This window comes from Oryctolagus cuniculus, chromosome 17 (genome assembly GCF_964237555.1).
Source record: "Oryctolagus cuniculus chromosome 17, mOryCun1.1, whole genome shotgun sequence".
Classification (NCBI taxonomy): domain Eukaryota; kingdom Metazoa; phylum Chordata; class Mammalia; order Lagomorpha; family Leporidae; genus Oryctolagus; species Oryctolagus cuniculus.
This window is the reverse complement of record NC_091448.1, coordinates 65,786,602-65,800,752: the sequence shown is the minus strand read 5'-3', so window position 1 is coordinate 65,800,752 and position 14,151 is coordinate 65,786,602. Positions and strand designations below refer to the sequence as shown.

At 61.0% G+C, this 14,151-nt stretch overlaps 1 protein-coding gene across 3 annotated transcripts in view; it reads left to right on the top strand.

Moving 5' to 3' along the window:
* KCNJ12 (potassium inwardly rectifying channel subfamily J member 12) overlaps positions 1-11,850 on the top strand; it is a 32,108-nt gene extending 20,258 nt beyond the window's left edge. For 2 of the 3 annotated variants that reach the window (XM_051839770.2, XM_051839771.2), the window contains exons 2-3: positions 2,330-2,451; positions 7,717-11,850. In XM_051839770.2, the coding sequence (XP_051695730.1) occupies positions 7,758-9,044 (1,287 nt within the window). In that variant the 5' untranslated portion in view covers positions 2,330-2,451; positions 7,717-7,757 and the 3' untranslated portion in view covers positions 9,045-11,850. 3 annotated transcript variants of the gene reach the window in all.
* The last annotated feature ends 2,301 nt before the right edge of the window (positions 11,851-14,151 follow it).

The following is a 14,151-nucleotide window of genomic DNA, read 5'->3' as shown; positions in this document are numbered from 1 at the left end:
TACCTCGGGGAACATTCTCTGGTGTCTGGTGTGACTGTCGTCCACCTGCTGGGGCCAGAACCTCCCGCCTGGCCTCCTCTTAGGTCTCCGGGAGGTGAGGGGGTGGGCTGCAGCCCCTCAGTGCACCTGTCGCCTGGGCTGATGCCTCAGCCACAGGTCCTGGGGCACTTGCAGTTCCTGCGTTGGTCGGTGGGGGCACTCATGAGCCCCATCTGTGGCCTGGCAGGTCCCGGGCTGGGGTGGGGGTGGGGGTGGGGGCTAGGCAGCCAGGCCCTCTGCCACCGTGGAGCCGCTGGGGTCTGGGCTGAGCACTCCCAGCAAGCCTGGCGCGGGGGTGGGGTGAAGGAGTGGGGAAGGTGGGGGGCAGGCATGGACACAGGACTTGATCTACCTTCATGACGGCTTCTTGCTCTGTGTGGGGTCTCCCCTTTGGGGAGGGCCAAGGAGGGCGGGGGGAGGGCAGGGGAGGGGCCTGAGTGTGCTGAGGGCGGGGTCTCCCGGATCCTGCTGGAGGGAGTTAGTTGGAGACCTGGGCTCAAGTCTTTCCTGTGCAGGTCCCCAGCTGGGCGACGTTGGTCTGGGATGGGGCCTCTTTGGGTGTGAATTTCCCCATCAGTTTCGAGAGTGAAGGAGCAGGAGGGTGATGGGGCCGGGAAAGCAGGGGCCTGGGGCCTGGGAGTCTTCGAGGGAGGAGCCTGGAGGGGCAGACCTACCCATCTACCCACTAGTCCACCCCCCCACCCATCTGATCCATTCAATGCCCACTCATCTGCTCAGCCATCTACCCACCCACCTAGAGACCAGCCAGGCTCTCCCCTTACAAGTAGACTCAGAGAGGGGAAGTGACTCACCCAAGGTCACCCAGCTTGTGAGGGGGGAAGTTGGGAAGCCAGCCTGTGTGCCCCTAGACCTACCCCTGCTACCTGACCCAGGAGGCCTACGATGTGGAGGTGACTCACCAGCCATCTGCTTAATCCCAGCTGGAAAAGCCAGTGTGACTGTGCCGAGCGTGGCTGCACCCTCGGAGAGGGTGGGGGCCCACAGACGCACCTGGCAGGGGGAGGAAGGTGGGAGGCAGCACAAGGCAGTTCCCCTCTGCCAGTTCTCAGAGCCCCTTCCTGCCATTCTGCCCCTTGGCCTCATGGCACACTGGAGAGGAAGGTAGGGGCCCTTTTTGACCCATGGAAAATCGTAGGGGCCATGTAGGATGTGTGTGTCCAAAGCAAGTCCTTGGCAAATCACTATGTGCACACATCCATATAGTTATCCTTGTGCCCACACATCTGTGTTCGTCTATCCCACTCCATCCATCCATCCATCCATCCATCCATCCAAGTGCCCATCCATCCATCCATCCACCCATCCATCCAAGTGCCCACCCATCCATCCACCCATCCATCATCCATCACATGTGCCCATCCATCATCCACCCATCGTCCATCACACGTGCCTGTCCATCCATCCATCCATCCATCCATTCAATCCATTCCATCCCTCATCCATCCATCTACCCATCAATCATCCATCCATCCATCCATCCACCCACCATCCATCACCCATCACATGTGCCCGTCCATCCATCCATCCACCCACCATCCATCATCCATTACACTTGCCCATCCGTCCGTCCATCCATCCATCCACCCATCCACCCATCCATCATCTATCAATCTGTCACCCATCACACCTGCCAGTCCATCTATCCATTCTTCCATCCCACTTGCCCTCATACCCATCCATTCCATTCAACCATCCATCCATCCACCCACCCATCACCCATCATACGTTCCCATTCATGCATCCACCCTCACACATAGCCATCCAGCCACACACCAGTCCACCTGGATGTCCACTGCTGCCCCAGAGCTGACAGTGGGAAGGCTTTGCAGATGGTGGCTAGGAGCATAGCATGGGGGCCCGAGTTCCTTTGTGACCTTAGAAGAATGACCACACTACTGGCCTCTTTAGAGGGAGAAAGGCAATAGTTCCAACTATAATAGTTCCAAAGGCAATAGTTCTAATCGTTCCGATCCTGGGGACCACATGAGATGACGCATATGGAAAACAATGCCTATACTCTCAAGCGTGGACCCCATTGCTGTTGTCGTTTTCTGTGAGGACCTGTCTTACCTCCCACCCCTGCTCGCCGTGGTTGTCATGGACAGAGCTGGGGCGCTGCAAAGGTGCGGGGCCTCAGATGGGCAGGCCACAGGCTCTGGGGGAGGAGAGAAGAAAATGCGGGTTCTAGTGGACGTTTGTGGCCTTGAACCCTCTGAGGAGCACAGCGCCATCTGCAGTAACTGTCTGGGCTTTGTTCTCTCCACTTTAGGGTCTTTTAATGATCGGATCCTCCCCGGCTGATGCCTGGGAGATGGCAGTCACTGCTCATTCAGCCTTGAAGACAGTTAAGTGCTCGCTCAGCACCATCACTTAGAAGACAGAATTTAAGAGGTAAGATGGAGGTTTCGGCCGTACATCTAGCCAGGTCGTCACACATTCCACGAGACACTCATCCACGCACCACCCACTGGCTGATCTGTCTGTTCTGCCTTCTCACCCATCCCCACCCCCTCCTGCCCTCTCATTCACCTGTTACCCACCCAGTACTGCTACATCACCACAGCCCTCTGCCAACATCTACCTGTCCGTCCACTTACTCATCTCTTGGCCCATCTACCCACTTACCTATTAATCCATTCATCCACCTGTCCTGTGCATTCATACATCTGTTCATCTGCCCACCCTGCCATCCATCATCCATCCACACATCCATCCATTTTCTCATCCACACATCCATCCATCCATTTAGTCATCCATCCATCTATTCATCTGTCCCTCCCTCCCTCCTTCCCTCCATCCATTCATTTATCCATCCCTCCCTCCCTCCTTCCCTCCATCCACTCAGTTATCCATCCATCCATCCATCCATCCACTCAGCTATCCATCCATCCATCATCTCATCCATCCACTCAGCTATCCATCCATCCATCCATCCATCCATCCATCATCTCATCCATCCACTCAGTTATCCATCCATCCATCCATCCATCCATCCATCCATCCATCCATCATCTCATCCATCCACTCAGTTATCCATCCATTCATTCACCTTCCTACCTTCCCATCATCCATTGACCTATGCATCTACTCACTAATCCACCCACCACCTTCTGATCCATTCATTGCTCATCCCCACTACCTACTCATCTGCTCACCAACCTAACTCATTCATCTGTCTGGTCACCCCCATCCATCCATCAGCCAGGTTTATCCACCCGTCTTTTCCACCACCTCTGCACATGTGTCTGTCTCCTCCTCCTCTGTCCCATCATCCCCTTGTACATCCCTCAGTTCTGCTTTCTGCTCCATTCTTTCATCTGGTCAGGGAGCTCCTCCTGGGTGCCCGTACTAGCCCCTCTGGGCCTCTGAGGTCAGTCAGAGATGGGGCCTGGGCAAGATCACCTCCCCTGCAAGTCAGACTTGGAGGCTTGAGAACAGGGGAATTCCAGGGCTATGAAATCCAGATGGGCTTCGTGGAAGAGGTGGGAGTAGGAAGGAAAGATCTTGGGGGAGGAGGGGCCGTATTGGCCTCGTGGTGCTGGGGATTCAGGAGGGAAGGCTGCCAGGAAGAGGCCTGGGAGACTCGGCGGGGAGGGCCCAGGACAAATGTTCCCTGGGCAAGTAGTTCAGTGGGAGGTGAACTCAGGAAGTTCAAGGAGGGGGAGGAAGGAATTGAGACAGGAAGGGAAGGAAGCAGTAAAGGGTGTGTGTTACAGACAGAGTCACTGCTGGGGCAGCTGGGGCAGCCGGGAGACAGCACAGCCGCCCCCCCCCCCCCGCCATGCCATCTGTGCACCTGCTCCCGCCAGTCACCGACCAGAGGCTGCCCCTGGCAGCGTGAGCTCCTGGGCCTGCCCTGTGCTGGGCTGCTCCAGTGGCCGGAGGGGGCTTTGAGGCAGGTGGGACCCCCGGGATGTGAGTGGTGCACCAGCCGCCCCCAGCCAGGCTCATCCTGATGTACTGTGGCTGTTTCTCTCCCTGGGCCTGGCAGAAGCTGGGCTTCATTGCGTTGGCCCCAAATGTTTGCAGGTCATGGGTGGGCACAGTGGGCAGAGGTTGCCTGAGTACCTGGGCAGGGGGCATTTGGCCTAGAAAAAGTGGTCAGGAGTGAGAGATCACATCAGTCCCTCCTGCCCCTCACCCCCTGCACACACATGCTTAGAGCCCTCATCAGCTCGCCTCGGCTGTCCAACACCCTGCACCACGAGTGCCCCTTCTTCGGCCCCTGCAAAGGAAGGATTAACATTTCCAGGCTCTCATGCCAAGGCTCACGGGTGCTGGCTGGGTTGGGAAAGATTCTGAGGCAGATCCTGCACACGGTGGAAGAAAGTTCTGTGATTGATTAGTGATGTCTGCCATGGGCACAGGCTGGCGGAGGTGCAGACCGTGCACTGAGCTGTCTCTAAGGAGTTGCTTGGTGGTGCGGCTTTGTCATGAAGCACTGAGTGCCTGGTCCCTGAGCATTCCAAAGCAGAGGGACAGCCATGGGTCAGTGCCGTGAGGGTCCTCCAGCTGCTAATCTGGGCCAGTTGGGGTCTGGAGGGCCTTGGTTTGGTCCCCAGCCCCTCCTGGGAGGTGGGGGTCACTGGTAGAGACACTGTTAGTGTAGGGGTATGAGTGTTTGTTGGAGCACTCAGTACAATACCTGGCAGCAAGCGACAGCAAGGGTGAGTGCCGCTGGCCACACGCCCCTCTGTTGCCTGCACCGGGACTGGTGGTGTCCCGGACGGGGAGGCCCTCAAGAGGGGTCCTGCTGGCTCTCTGCTTTCTGGGATGCCCTGCACTGTCCCTGCTGCCCTGTGCTTTCTTGGCACCCGGGATCATGTGCTCAGGCCTGGCCCTGGCTCCTCCCGGATGTCACCGAAACCTGAGGTCGCGGGGCTTGGGGTGTTCCACTCCATCCGGAGGCACCGCCCCGTGAGTCTCGGGCCCCACCCTCGGGGTGGCGTTCTTCCTAAAAGCTCACATCTCAGAGCCTGGCAGACGAATCCAGGTGCCCCTGGGACAGCTGGGCCCGGACGGGCTTTGTCACCCCTTGGTGGTCCGCTGTCTGCTCTGCCACTGGGCTCGCTTCACCAGGCTCTGGCTTGGATCACCTGTGTGGCTCAGGTAGGGTGCCCCAGCGTCACCTGTGACCCCTGGGAGCTGCTGGTGAGGGCTGTCTTGTGCATCTTGTTCTGACCCTTGAATTGCTTGGTGACCTGGGACAAGTCTCTTTTCCTCTCTCAGCTCTCAGTTCCCCATCTATAAAGTGGGGAGCTGACCTCTTCCAGAGAAACGAAGTCTCCGATTCCATTGTTTGTCTTACTTCCCCCTGTGCACCCCACTGGGCAAGAGCCAGCCAAGCCTGCTCACCCCTGATTGTGGCTGTGGCCCGCTGTTTCTCAGGCTCGGTTTATTAAGACTGCGTAGCTGCGTAAGCTCCTGGCCGTGCTGTGTGTGGGGAGGTCCTTAGGACACTGGGCAAATTTGTGGCACTGTGTTCACCAGGTATCCAGTGGGGGCTTCTCATACTCATGCACACACATGCATATGCACATGCGTGTGCACGAGTGCATACATGTATAGGCACACACCACACAATGCACACACACACATACCTGCACAGGCACACACCCACACCACGCAGATGCACAAACATGATTGTGCACACACACATGCACACCCCCACACACAATACACACTCGTGCACACACACACAGCAGAACAATGCCTCGCGATGCCAAGGACCAGCACTCTGGGTCCCAACTCTGTCTCTCCGGTGCTGGGTGACTCTGGACAAGTGACTTTCTCCGGGGTCTGTTTCTGGCTCGGAGAAGTGGGAGAAGGGGTGTGAGCTCCACCTGGCTGATGTTCTCTCTGCGGTTTTAGGAGGAGGTGCACAGCAGCAGGAGTACCCACCCCCTCAGGGCTGCCAGGAGCCGCTGCAGCGCCCTCGCCTCTGATTCTTGTGATTCTGGGTCCTGCAGGCCTGGAGCTGCTTCCCCAGCTGGAGCAGCCATGACCCGCTGGACATCCCTCAAGGCCCCCAGGCCACCCAAACCTGCCGGCTGGGATCTGGCGGCCTCCCACAGGCGTCTGAGCACCCCTGCCCCCTCCCCCTGGAAGGCCTCAGGATTTGGGGCTGAGCCATCTTCCCCACACATCCCCGGGGGGTCCCACCACCGCCGGCTCCCTGCCTCCTGGCCCAGGCAGAAGCAGCATCCAGTGTCACCTCCTCAGGCCTCAGCTCCCCAGACCCATGGTGAGGTGGGCAGTGGATTACCCTGGGGCAGATGGCCAGGCAGATCCTGCCTTAAACGGAAGTGGCTTGAACGCCAGTGCCTCTGTGAGAGGCTGTGTGGCTCATGGAGAGTCACTGAACCTCTCTGAACCTCGTTATAGTGGAAGCAGGCAGAGGTCAGAGGCCGTGACCCCTCTGAGGCCTTAGCTAGTGCAGATTTGACCAGAAGCTGAGCCACACGGCTAGGGGCTGAACCCGGGATGCTTGGGCCACCTGCCCCTTCCCAGAGGGCCATGGGTCTGCAGACTGCTGCACACGGCCCCAAGAACTCCTTGGAAGGTGGCTTCTCCTGGCGGGGGCCACTATGACAGGTGCTGCAGGCAGCTCTGACCTCATGGCGCAGCCAGGTTGGGTGGGGCTGTGGGCCGTTCCCATGTGTGGGCAGCTTCTGGGGGCTGCCTGCCTCAGCAGAGCCCTCTCCCCCTCCTCCTACCCCAGCCTGGTCAGATGAGCCCAAGTCCAGAGTCCTGGGCTCCTAGGGCTCAGGGATGCCCCAGGCTGGCACTGAGTGCAGGGTTTGTTCTACTGGCTGTGGGGATGGAGTGAGTGAGTGCATGTGTGGCTGGCCCCGAGCAGGTGGTCCCTGGTGCCGGCCGAGGGCAGTGATGGGAGCTGGTCATCCTGGGAGGTGTCCCCAGGAACCTGGGTTTAAGGATGAGGGGAGGTAGGGACGGGGCCAGACCTCAACCCAAAGCCAGCTGGCAAGTGCCCCTGTATGGTTGCCCCCACAAGTGACTGGGAGGCTGCCTGGGTGCTGTGGTCGGGGCCCAGGTCATGTTCTGGAGTCACCTGGGTCAGGGGGTGGCAGACGCTGTTCCAGGTCCTGGGGTGAGGCAGCAGCAAGCCCTGGGTAGGGTGGGGTGGGTGTGTCTCAGCGTGGGGACTGTCACCAGTGTCCTGGGGCTCACCCTGAGGGAGGGGCTCTGGAGCAGCTCGGGGGCTGTGTGCAGCAGGGGGAGTGAGATCTGAGGCGGGTCCCAGGGTAGACCCATGAAGGTCCCCCAGGTCCCAGGGGAGACTGGCTCTGAACAGGAGGCAGGACAGGGTCTGGTGGGGCGTCCACAGGTCCCTGTAGGCAGCCCTTATGTAAGTATGGATTTGCAGTGATGGGATCCATCCTAGTAAACACTGTTTGGAAGCAGAGCCCCCTCCCAGGGGGTGGGAGTCAGGGGAGTTGAGGTGACCTAGGGTTTTATCTGGGAGGGGTCTGGACAGGTGGAGGAGGTGGGGGAGGGAAGCAGAGGAGGTGGGGAGGGAAGCGTAGAAGGTGCTCCATGTGTGTGTGGGGGGGTGGGTGAGGGCCTGGGTCGGGGTGCAGAGGAGGGGCCGCCCCCTCCCCCTCCCCAGGCAGACCACTGTCCCCTTTGTTGCAGGAGCCCTCCTGGGCGCGAGCCCGGGCTCCCTGACGCCCGGGATGACTGCAGCCAGCCGGGCCAACCCCTACAGCATCGTGTCCTCGGAGGAGGACGGGCTACACCTGGTCACCATGTCCGGCGCCAACGGTTTCGGCAATGGCAAGGTGCACACGCGGCGCCGCTGCCGCAACCGCTTCGTCAAGAAGAACGGACAGTGCAACATCGAGTTCGCCAACATGGACGAGAAGTCGCAGCGCTACCTGGCTGACATGTTCACCACGTGCGTGGACATCCGCTGGCGCTACATGCTGCTTATCTTCTCGCTGGCCTTCCTCGCCTCCTGGCTGCTGTTCGGGGTCATCTTCTGGGTCATCGCTGTGGCGCACGGCGACCTGGAGCCAGCCGAGAGCCGCGGCCGCACGCCCTGCGTGCTGCAGGTGCACGGCTTCATGGCGGCTTTCCTGTTCTCCATCGAGACGCAGACCACGATCGGCTACGGGCTGCGCTGCGTGACGGAGGAGTGCCCAGTGGCCGTCTTCATGGTGGTGGCCCAGTCCATCGTGGGCTGTATCATCGACTCCTTCATGATCGGAGCCATCATGGCCAAGATGGCACGGCCCAAGAAGCGGGCGCAGACGCTGCTGTTTAGCCACAACGCCGTGGTGGCGCTGCGTGACGGCAAGCTCTGCCTGATGTGGCGCGTGGGCAACCTGCGCAAGAGCCACATCGTGGAGGCGCACGTGCGGGCCCAGCTCATCAAGCCCCGGGTCACGGAGGAGGGCGAGTACATCCCGCTCGACCAGATCGACATCGACGTGGGCTTCGACAAGGGCCTGGACCGCATCTTCCTCGTCTCGCCCATCACCATCCTGCACGAGATCGACGAGGCCAGCCCGCTGTTCGGCATCAGCCGGCAGGACCTGGAGACGGACGACTTCGAGATCGTGGTCATCCTGGAGGGCATGGTGGAGGCCACGGCCATGACCACGCAGGCCCGCAGCTCCTACCTGGCCAACGAGATCCTGTGGGGCCACCGCTTCGAGCCCGTGCTCTTCGAGGAGAAGAACCAGTACAAAATCGACTACTCGCACTTCCACAAGACCTACGAGGTGCCCTCCACGCCCCGCTGCAGCGCCAAGGACCTGGTAGAGAACAAATTCCTGCTGCCCAGCGCCAGCTCCTTCTGCTACGAGAACGAGCTGGCCTTCCTGAGCCGCGACGAGGAGGACGAGGGGGACGCGGACCCCGCCGACCGCAGCCCCCAGGCCAGGCATGACTTCGACAGGCTGCAGCCCGGCGGAGGAGCCCTGGAGCAGCGGCCCTACAGGCGGGAGTCGGAGATCTGAGCCGCCGCCGCCGCCTGCTGTGGGCCTAGGTGTGCAGCGTCCGCCTCCCGCCGCATCCAGGGGTGGGGGGAGAGGTCCCCCCACGCAGCGGCCGCCCCTGCGGGGGCCCCCGGATGGAGCGGAATGGGGCCGCGCGGGCCCGGGGGTCTTCGCAGACTCAGTAGCGCTGTAGTTTTACGTTTCTTCGCAATAGCCTCAGGAGGTCGGCGGGAGGGAGGCCGTGGCAGGTGCAGGGGGCGGGGCCAAGGGAGGTGGCTCCCGGGGCGGGGCTGGCGGGGCGGGGCCGGGACACCGGAGCTCCTGGCTGCTGCCTGCAGGTGGAGGCGCAACTTTCGGGGCCCACGGCTGGACGGGCGGCGGGCCCTGGGTCTCCTCTGCTGACAGGCTGCCGCGCCCCTGGCTGGTTTTTAACTTGGGGAGAAACATCGGGTTTTCGGCTTTCTCAACCTGAGCTTGGGTCAGACTGTTTACAAACACACACACACACACACACACACATTGACAATGCGATTGAAAAAAAAATCTTTTTAAATTCCTGGGTGGATCAAGAGGATGATTAGAGTTCCCAGATGCAGGGAGTTGGATAAAGGCTCCAAAGTTTCCCCGAAGCTGCGCGGGCCTCTGCACCCCCACCCCCACCCCCACTCCCGTTATGGGGCAGGTGCAGCCGGGGCAGGGGCTGTCCCATGTGCTCACAGAGTGGCTTGGGGTCTGTTTGTGTTAGAGAGCCAGACTTGGAAGCTTTGGAATGTCACTGGGCAGGGGGTGGGGAGGGATGGGCTGTGGGGGCTGGGAAGAAACAGGCTTGATCTTTGTGCATTTGACTTTGTACCTTGGAGGTGCGTCTCAGGGCCGCACAGGGCACCTGCTGTGCCGCGGGTCCACTGCCCCCAGCTGACTCTGGAGTCTGCTTCTCTCTCCAGTCCTGCCTGTGGCCTCCGCCCCTTGGTGCAGGGACGAACGGAACGGTCAGGAAACCCAGGGAGGTGGGGGTTCCCTGGGCCGGGAATCGGGTTCCAGCTAGGAGGAAGTGGGTCAGTCCCCGTCCCCCCCCTGGGCTCCCAGTGTGAGTCGTGCCTTAGACACTCCGGGTTGTCCGGCTCCAGTTGCTTCTGTTTTTATCTGCCTCATCCGTCCGTCCCTCCCGCTGCCCCCAAGTCCCCGCCGGCCCTCTGTGCACCCTGGGAAGGTGACAGGGGCTTGGGCCTACCTGGCACAGGGCCACATCCCCTTACCCACACCTGGGGCATTACAGGCGAGCCCAGAGGGCATGGCCCTGCCCTGGTGTTGACTGGCAGAGGAAAGATCTTAGGAGGTGACCCTTAGCTCCTCCCACTCCCCTCCCTGCTGACTTCATGGAGTGGGGAGAAGGGGCAGGGGAGCAGGGGGCGGGGTCACACTCATTTTCACATCCACAGTGGAACAAAGAATTCGGGCTCAGGCTTCAGGGTCCCCCTTGTCACTGGCTTTGCTGGCCCTGTTGTGTTGCTGGTAGCTGATGGAGACTTGGGGTGGAGCCAGCCGTGTGCTCCCCAAGACAGTGCAGAGCCAGAAGGGGCAGCAAGGACTCTGTGGCCGCAGTGGGGAGACTCAGTCAGGGGACAGAGAAGGTGTGGCGTGGGCTAGGGCTCCGGCCCCTCTCGGCCTCCTCCCTGAGGACGGGGCTGGGGTGGGGTGGGGGGACCTAGAGACCCAGCAGCCCCCACCCTGAGATCCCTTGGCTCAGACGCCTTCCTTGCTGTCCCCTGGGAAGTTTAGCCTCAGCATTGGCATGTCTTAGCTCCCAGACCTGGCCCCCAGTTCCCACGCCGGACTGCCTTTCTCAGCCTTAGCCCTGCGGGGTGCAGGTGGGGTCCACGTGGGAGGGACGGGTGGCCCTGGGCAGCTGTCCCTTGGGTTTGAGAGGGCAGCCTCCCACTCCCCCTCCTTCTCCAGGACCCGGGGCTGCCTCAGGCCCCACCTTCCTCCCCTGCCCAGCCCCTGCAGGAGGGAGAGCAGCCGCTGGATCAGGGCACATGCTGGGTTTCAAACTCTCCTGCCCTTCTCCCCTCCCCCCTTCCTGGTATTTATTTATTTATTTATTTATTCATTGCTTGTGCTAAAGACCAAAATAGGCTCTCTCTCCAGTGCACTGGAAGCGGGGAGGGCGGATGGGAGAGGCCGTGTGTGCCGGCAGGAGCAAGGGTGCCTTGGCCCCTGGGGGAGTGAGTGTGTGCATGTGTGTGTGTGTGTGTATGCGTGTGTCCTGCATTTGCCATGTCGCATGTGACTGTGACTGACTCTGGGTGGGACATGCACATATGTGTTAACCCACATGCGTGTCCACAGGGGCATGTGTGTCCACACGAGGCATCTGAAGGCAGGCGTGTGTCGGAGGGGGTGGATGTTGGTCCATGTGAACACGCGTGGGAGCGTGTGTGTGTGTGTATGTGTGTGTGTGTGTTGTGGGTGTGTGTGGGTCCAGGGGTGTGTGTGCACGTATGTCAGCGGGGAGGCGGCCACGTGCGGCTTCTGTGAGCCCCTCGGGACACCGGCCACTCCCTGAACCCCTGCTGGTGCTGTGCTGCCTGGTCCCTGCCCAGCCGAGGGGGCTGGGGGGTGGGGGGAGGTGGCGGCGGGAAGGAGCCGCTTTCAGGAGCCCCCCGCCCGCCCGGGGCGTCCGCCCTGCGTGAGGTCACAGAATGTCAAATCTATTTTAAATGGTGAAACCGGAGAATTTCCATGTTATTTTCAATACATAGTGGTATCTAAAGACGTAGCCATGAGATAGACCACATTAAATGCATTTTGATCTCTTGGAGTGCCATTGCGTTGCCATGTGTCTCTGACCATCCCCGGCCTGCTCTGCTGCGTGCTGGGGTGTCACCACTTGTCCTCAGACCCCCTCGCCCCCCCCCCCCCGAGTGCTTCAGGGACGTGGGTGGGACGCGGCAGCAGTTGCAGGGAGAGGGGACAGTCCTCAGCCTCTGTTCACACACACACACACACACACACACGCACACACACACACTCACTGTACCCCCCGGGGGCAGCTGCCTTGCTCTCTGTGGGCCCAAGGCTCCCTCCCCATCTTCCCTCCTTCAGTGAAGGTGTGCTGAGCGCAGTAGCCCCTCCTAGGACGGGATGGTTCCCGCTAAGAGACAGAAGATGCCATGTTCTTACCAGCCTGGAGCAATCCCAGGGCCACAGGCCAGGATGGGAGGGGGGCAGGGGATACCCAGCCTGGAGTTCACGGAACCAGAGAAGTCTGCACCCAGGGCTCGGACCCAGACCCTTGCCATTCTGTGGCTGAGACCCACAGTGAGACGATTCCTTCCTCTGTCCAAATCCTTTCCACCAGCGAGTGTTTTCGGTGGTCTGGACACCTGGCGTGCAAGCCCCTGGTCATTGTGGGTGGGGCGCGGGCTCTGAGATGGCACAGCACTGGAGTAACATCGCTCACCAAACCTTCTTGGCGGGGACCCCTTGGGTTGGGATGGAGGGTGTCGGCTTCCCTCCTGCGCCCCACCCCCCCAGCATCAGAACCTAAAGCAGTGGGGGCCAGAGTGTTCTGGCCTCGCTCTGTCCTCTGCAGAGGGCTCTTATGGCACTGTGGGGCAGTGGGGACCTCAGCAGAGGGGCGCCCCCATATGCTCCCCAGCCCTGCCCCTCCTGGCTGTGCCAGTCCCCCGTGGGGGCTCTGGGTGGGGCCCAGGCTGTTTGCTCGCTGGGAGACCTTGAATGCATTCCTTTCCCTCCAGTTTAAGAAGAGACCGGCTGCAGTAATGGCTGACGGATGGAAGGAGCACCCATAGCCCGCCCCTTGGGGTGCTGCTTCCTGCTAAAAGCACTTTGCATGGGTGCTGGCCACCTCCGGGTGTGGGGAGGGAGGACAGCCCAGCCCAACCCCCTGCCTCCCAAGGATGGCAAGGCCCCGCTCAGAGTGCAGCCGAGGTGGGCAGGTGCTGGGGTTTGCTGAGCCCCTGCGGACTTGCCCGTGAGCTCCGGGACTTGCCCCTGCTGGTCCCGGGCACGCCCTCCGGAGATGCTGTGGAACACTGGGCTGGTTTAGAGGAGACTGGCTGAGGGCAGTTACCCGAGCTGAGATCTGAGCCAGCCACCGCTGCCCTCCTGGCCCCCTCCCCACACTATCCCGGGTAGCAGAGGGACAGCCCAGCTAGGGCCTGCGCTGGAGCCATCACCAGTTTGTCCTAAAAATCAGTCTCTTGTGCAGAGGCCCCCAGGGCTCAGGAGGGACTCACAAGCTGCTGTCCCTTGGCTCTGAAGGGCTGCGGTCAGCGCTGCCTGTCAGCTCCCTCGCGGGATGGGGGCTTCCAGGGACATGGCCTACCCTCTACCCAGCACCAGGGCGGCCTTGCAACTAGAATCAAGCTTTGTAACCCCTCACGTGAGACCCTCCCTGGTTTCCTGCACCCACCCTACCCCACGCAGCCCCCTCACCCTGCTCAGCCCCTCCCTCCTCCTCTTCCTGCCCCTCCGCTCCAGGCATGCTGCTTCCTCTTAGGTTCATGGATCTGCTGCACTTTCTTCCTGCCCACCCCAGGACCTTTGCACATGCTACTCTCTGCCCAACAGGTCCCCTCAGATCCCAGAGAATCGCCTCACCCTCAGGCCCTCCCTGTGCCCAGGAGAGCTGGCCAGGGTTCTTCCTCTCATGGTCACTGCAGCCAGGCACTGTCCCCTGGGCTTGTCACTGTCACCACACCAGGCTGTGAGCCCCCCTCCCACAGGCATCTCTTCTTGTTCCGTATCTTCTGTGCCAAGAGCATGTGCTACATGTGTGTTTGGATAGATGGAGTGGACACTCCTGCATGTCCCGCCTGCAGAGAGAGCTCTGTCCCCCTTGCCAGCCCACATCTCCACCCCACTGATCCTACTTGGACAGAGCCCGGCCTGGGGCAGCAGCAGAGGGGGTGGCGGGCCTTGTGCTGTAGGGGAACTCAGGACCAGGGAAGGCTCTGTGCTCTTCTCTCCCCTCCCCACACACCTCCCTCCTTGAGGCTCTGCCTAGAATACACAGAAGGCGCCCCAGGCTGGGCTAGTGCACAGAGCCAACTGTGGGAATAGGCTCCCGGGAGGGCAGGGCATGAAGGGACTCTGGGAGTGA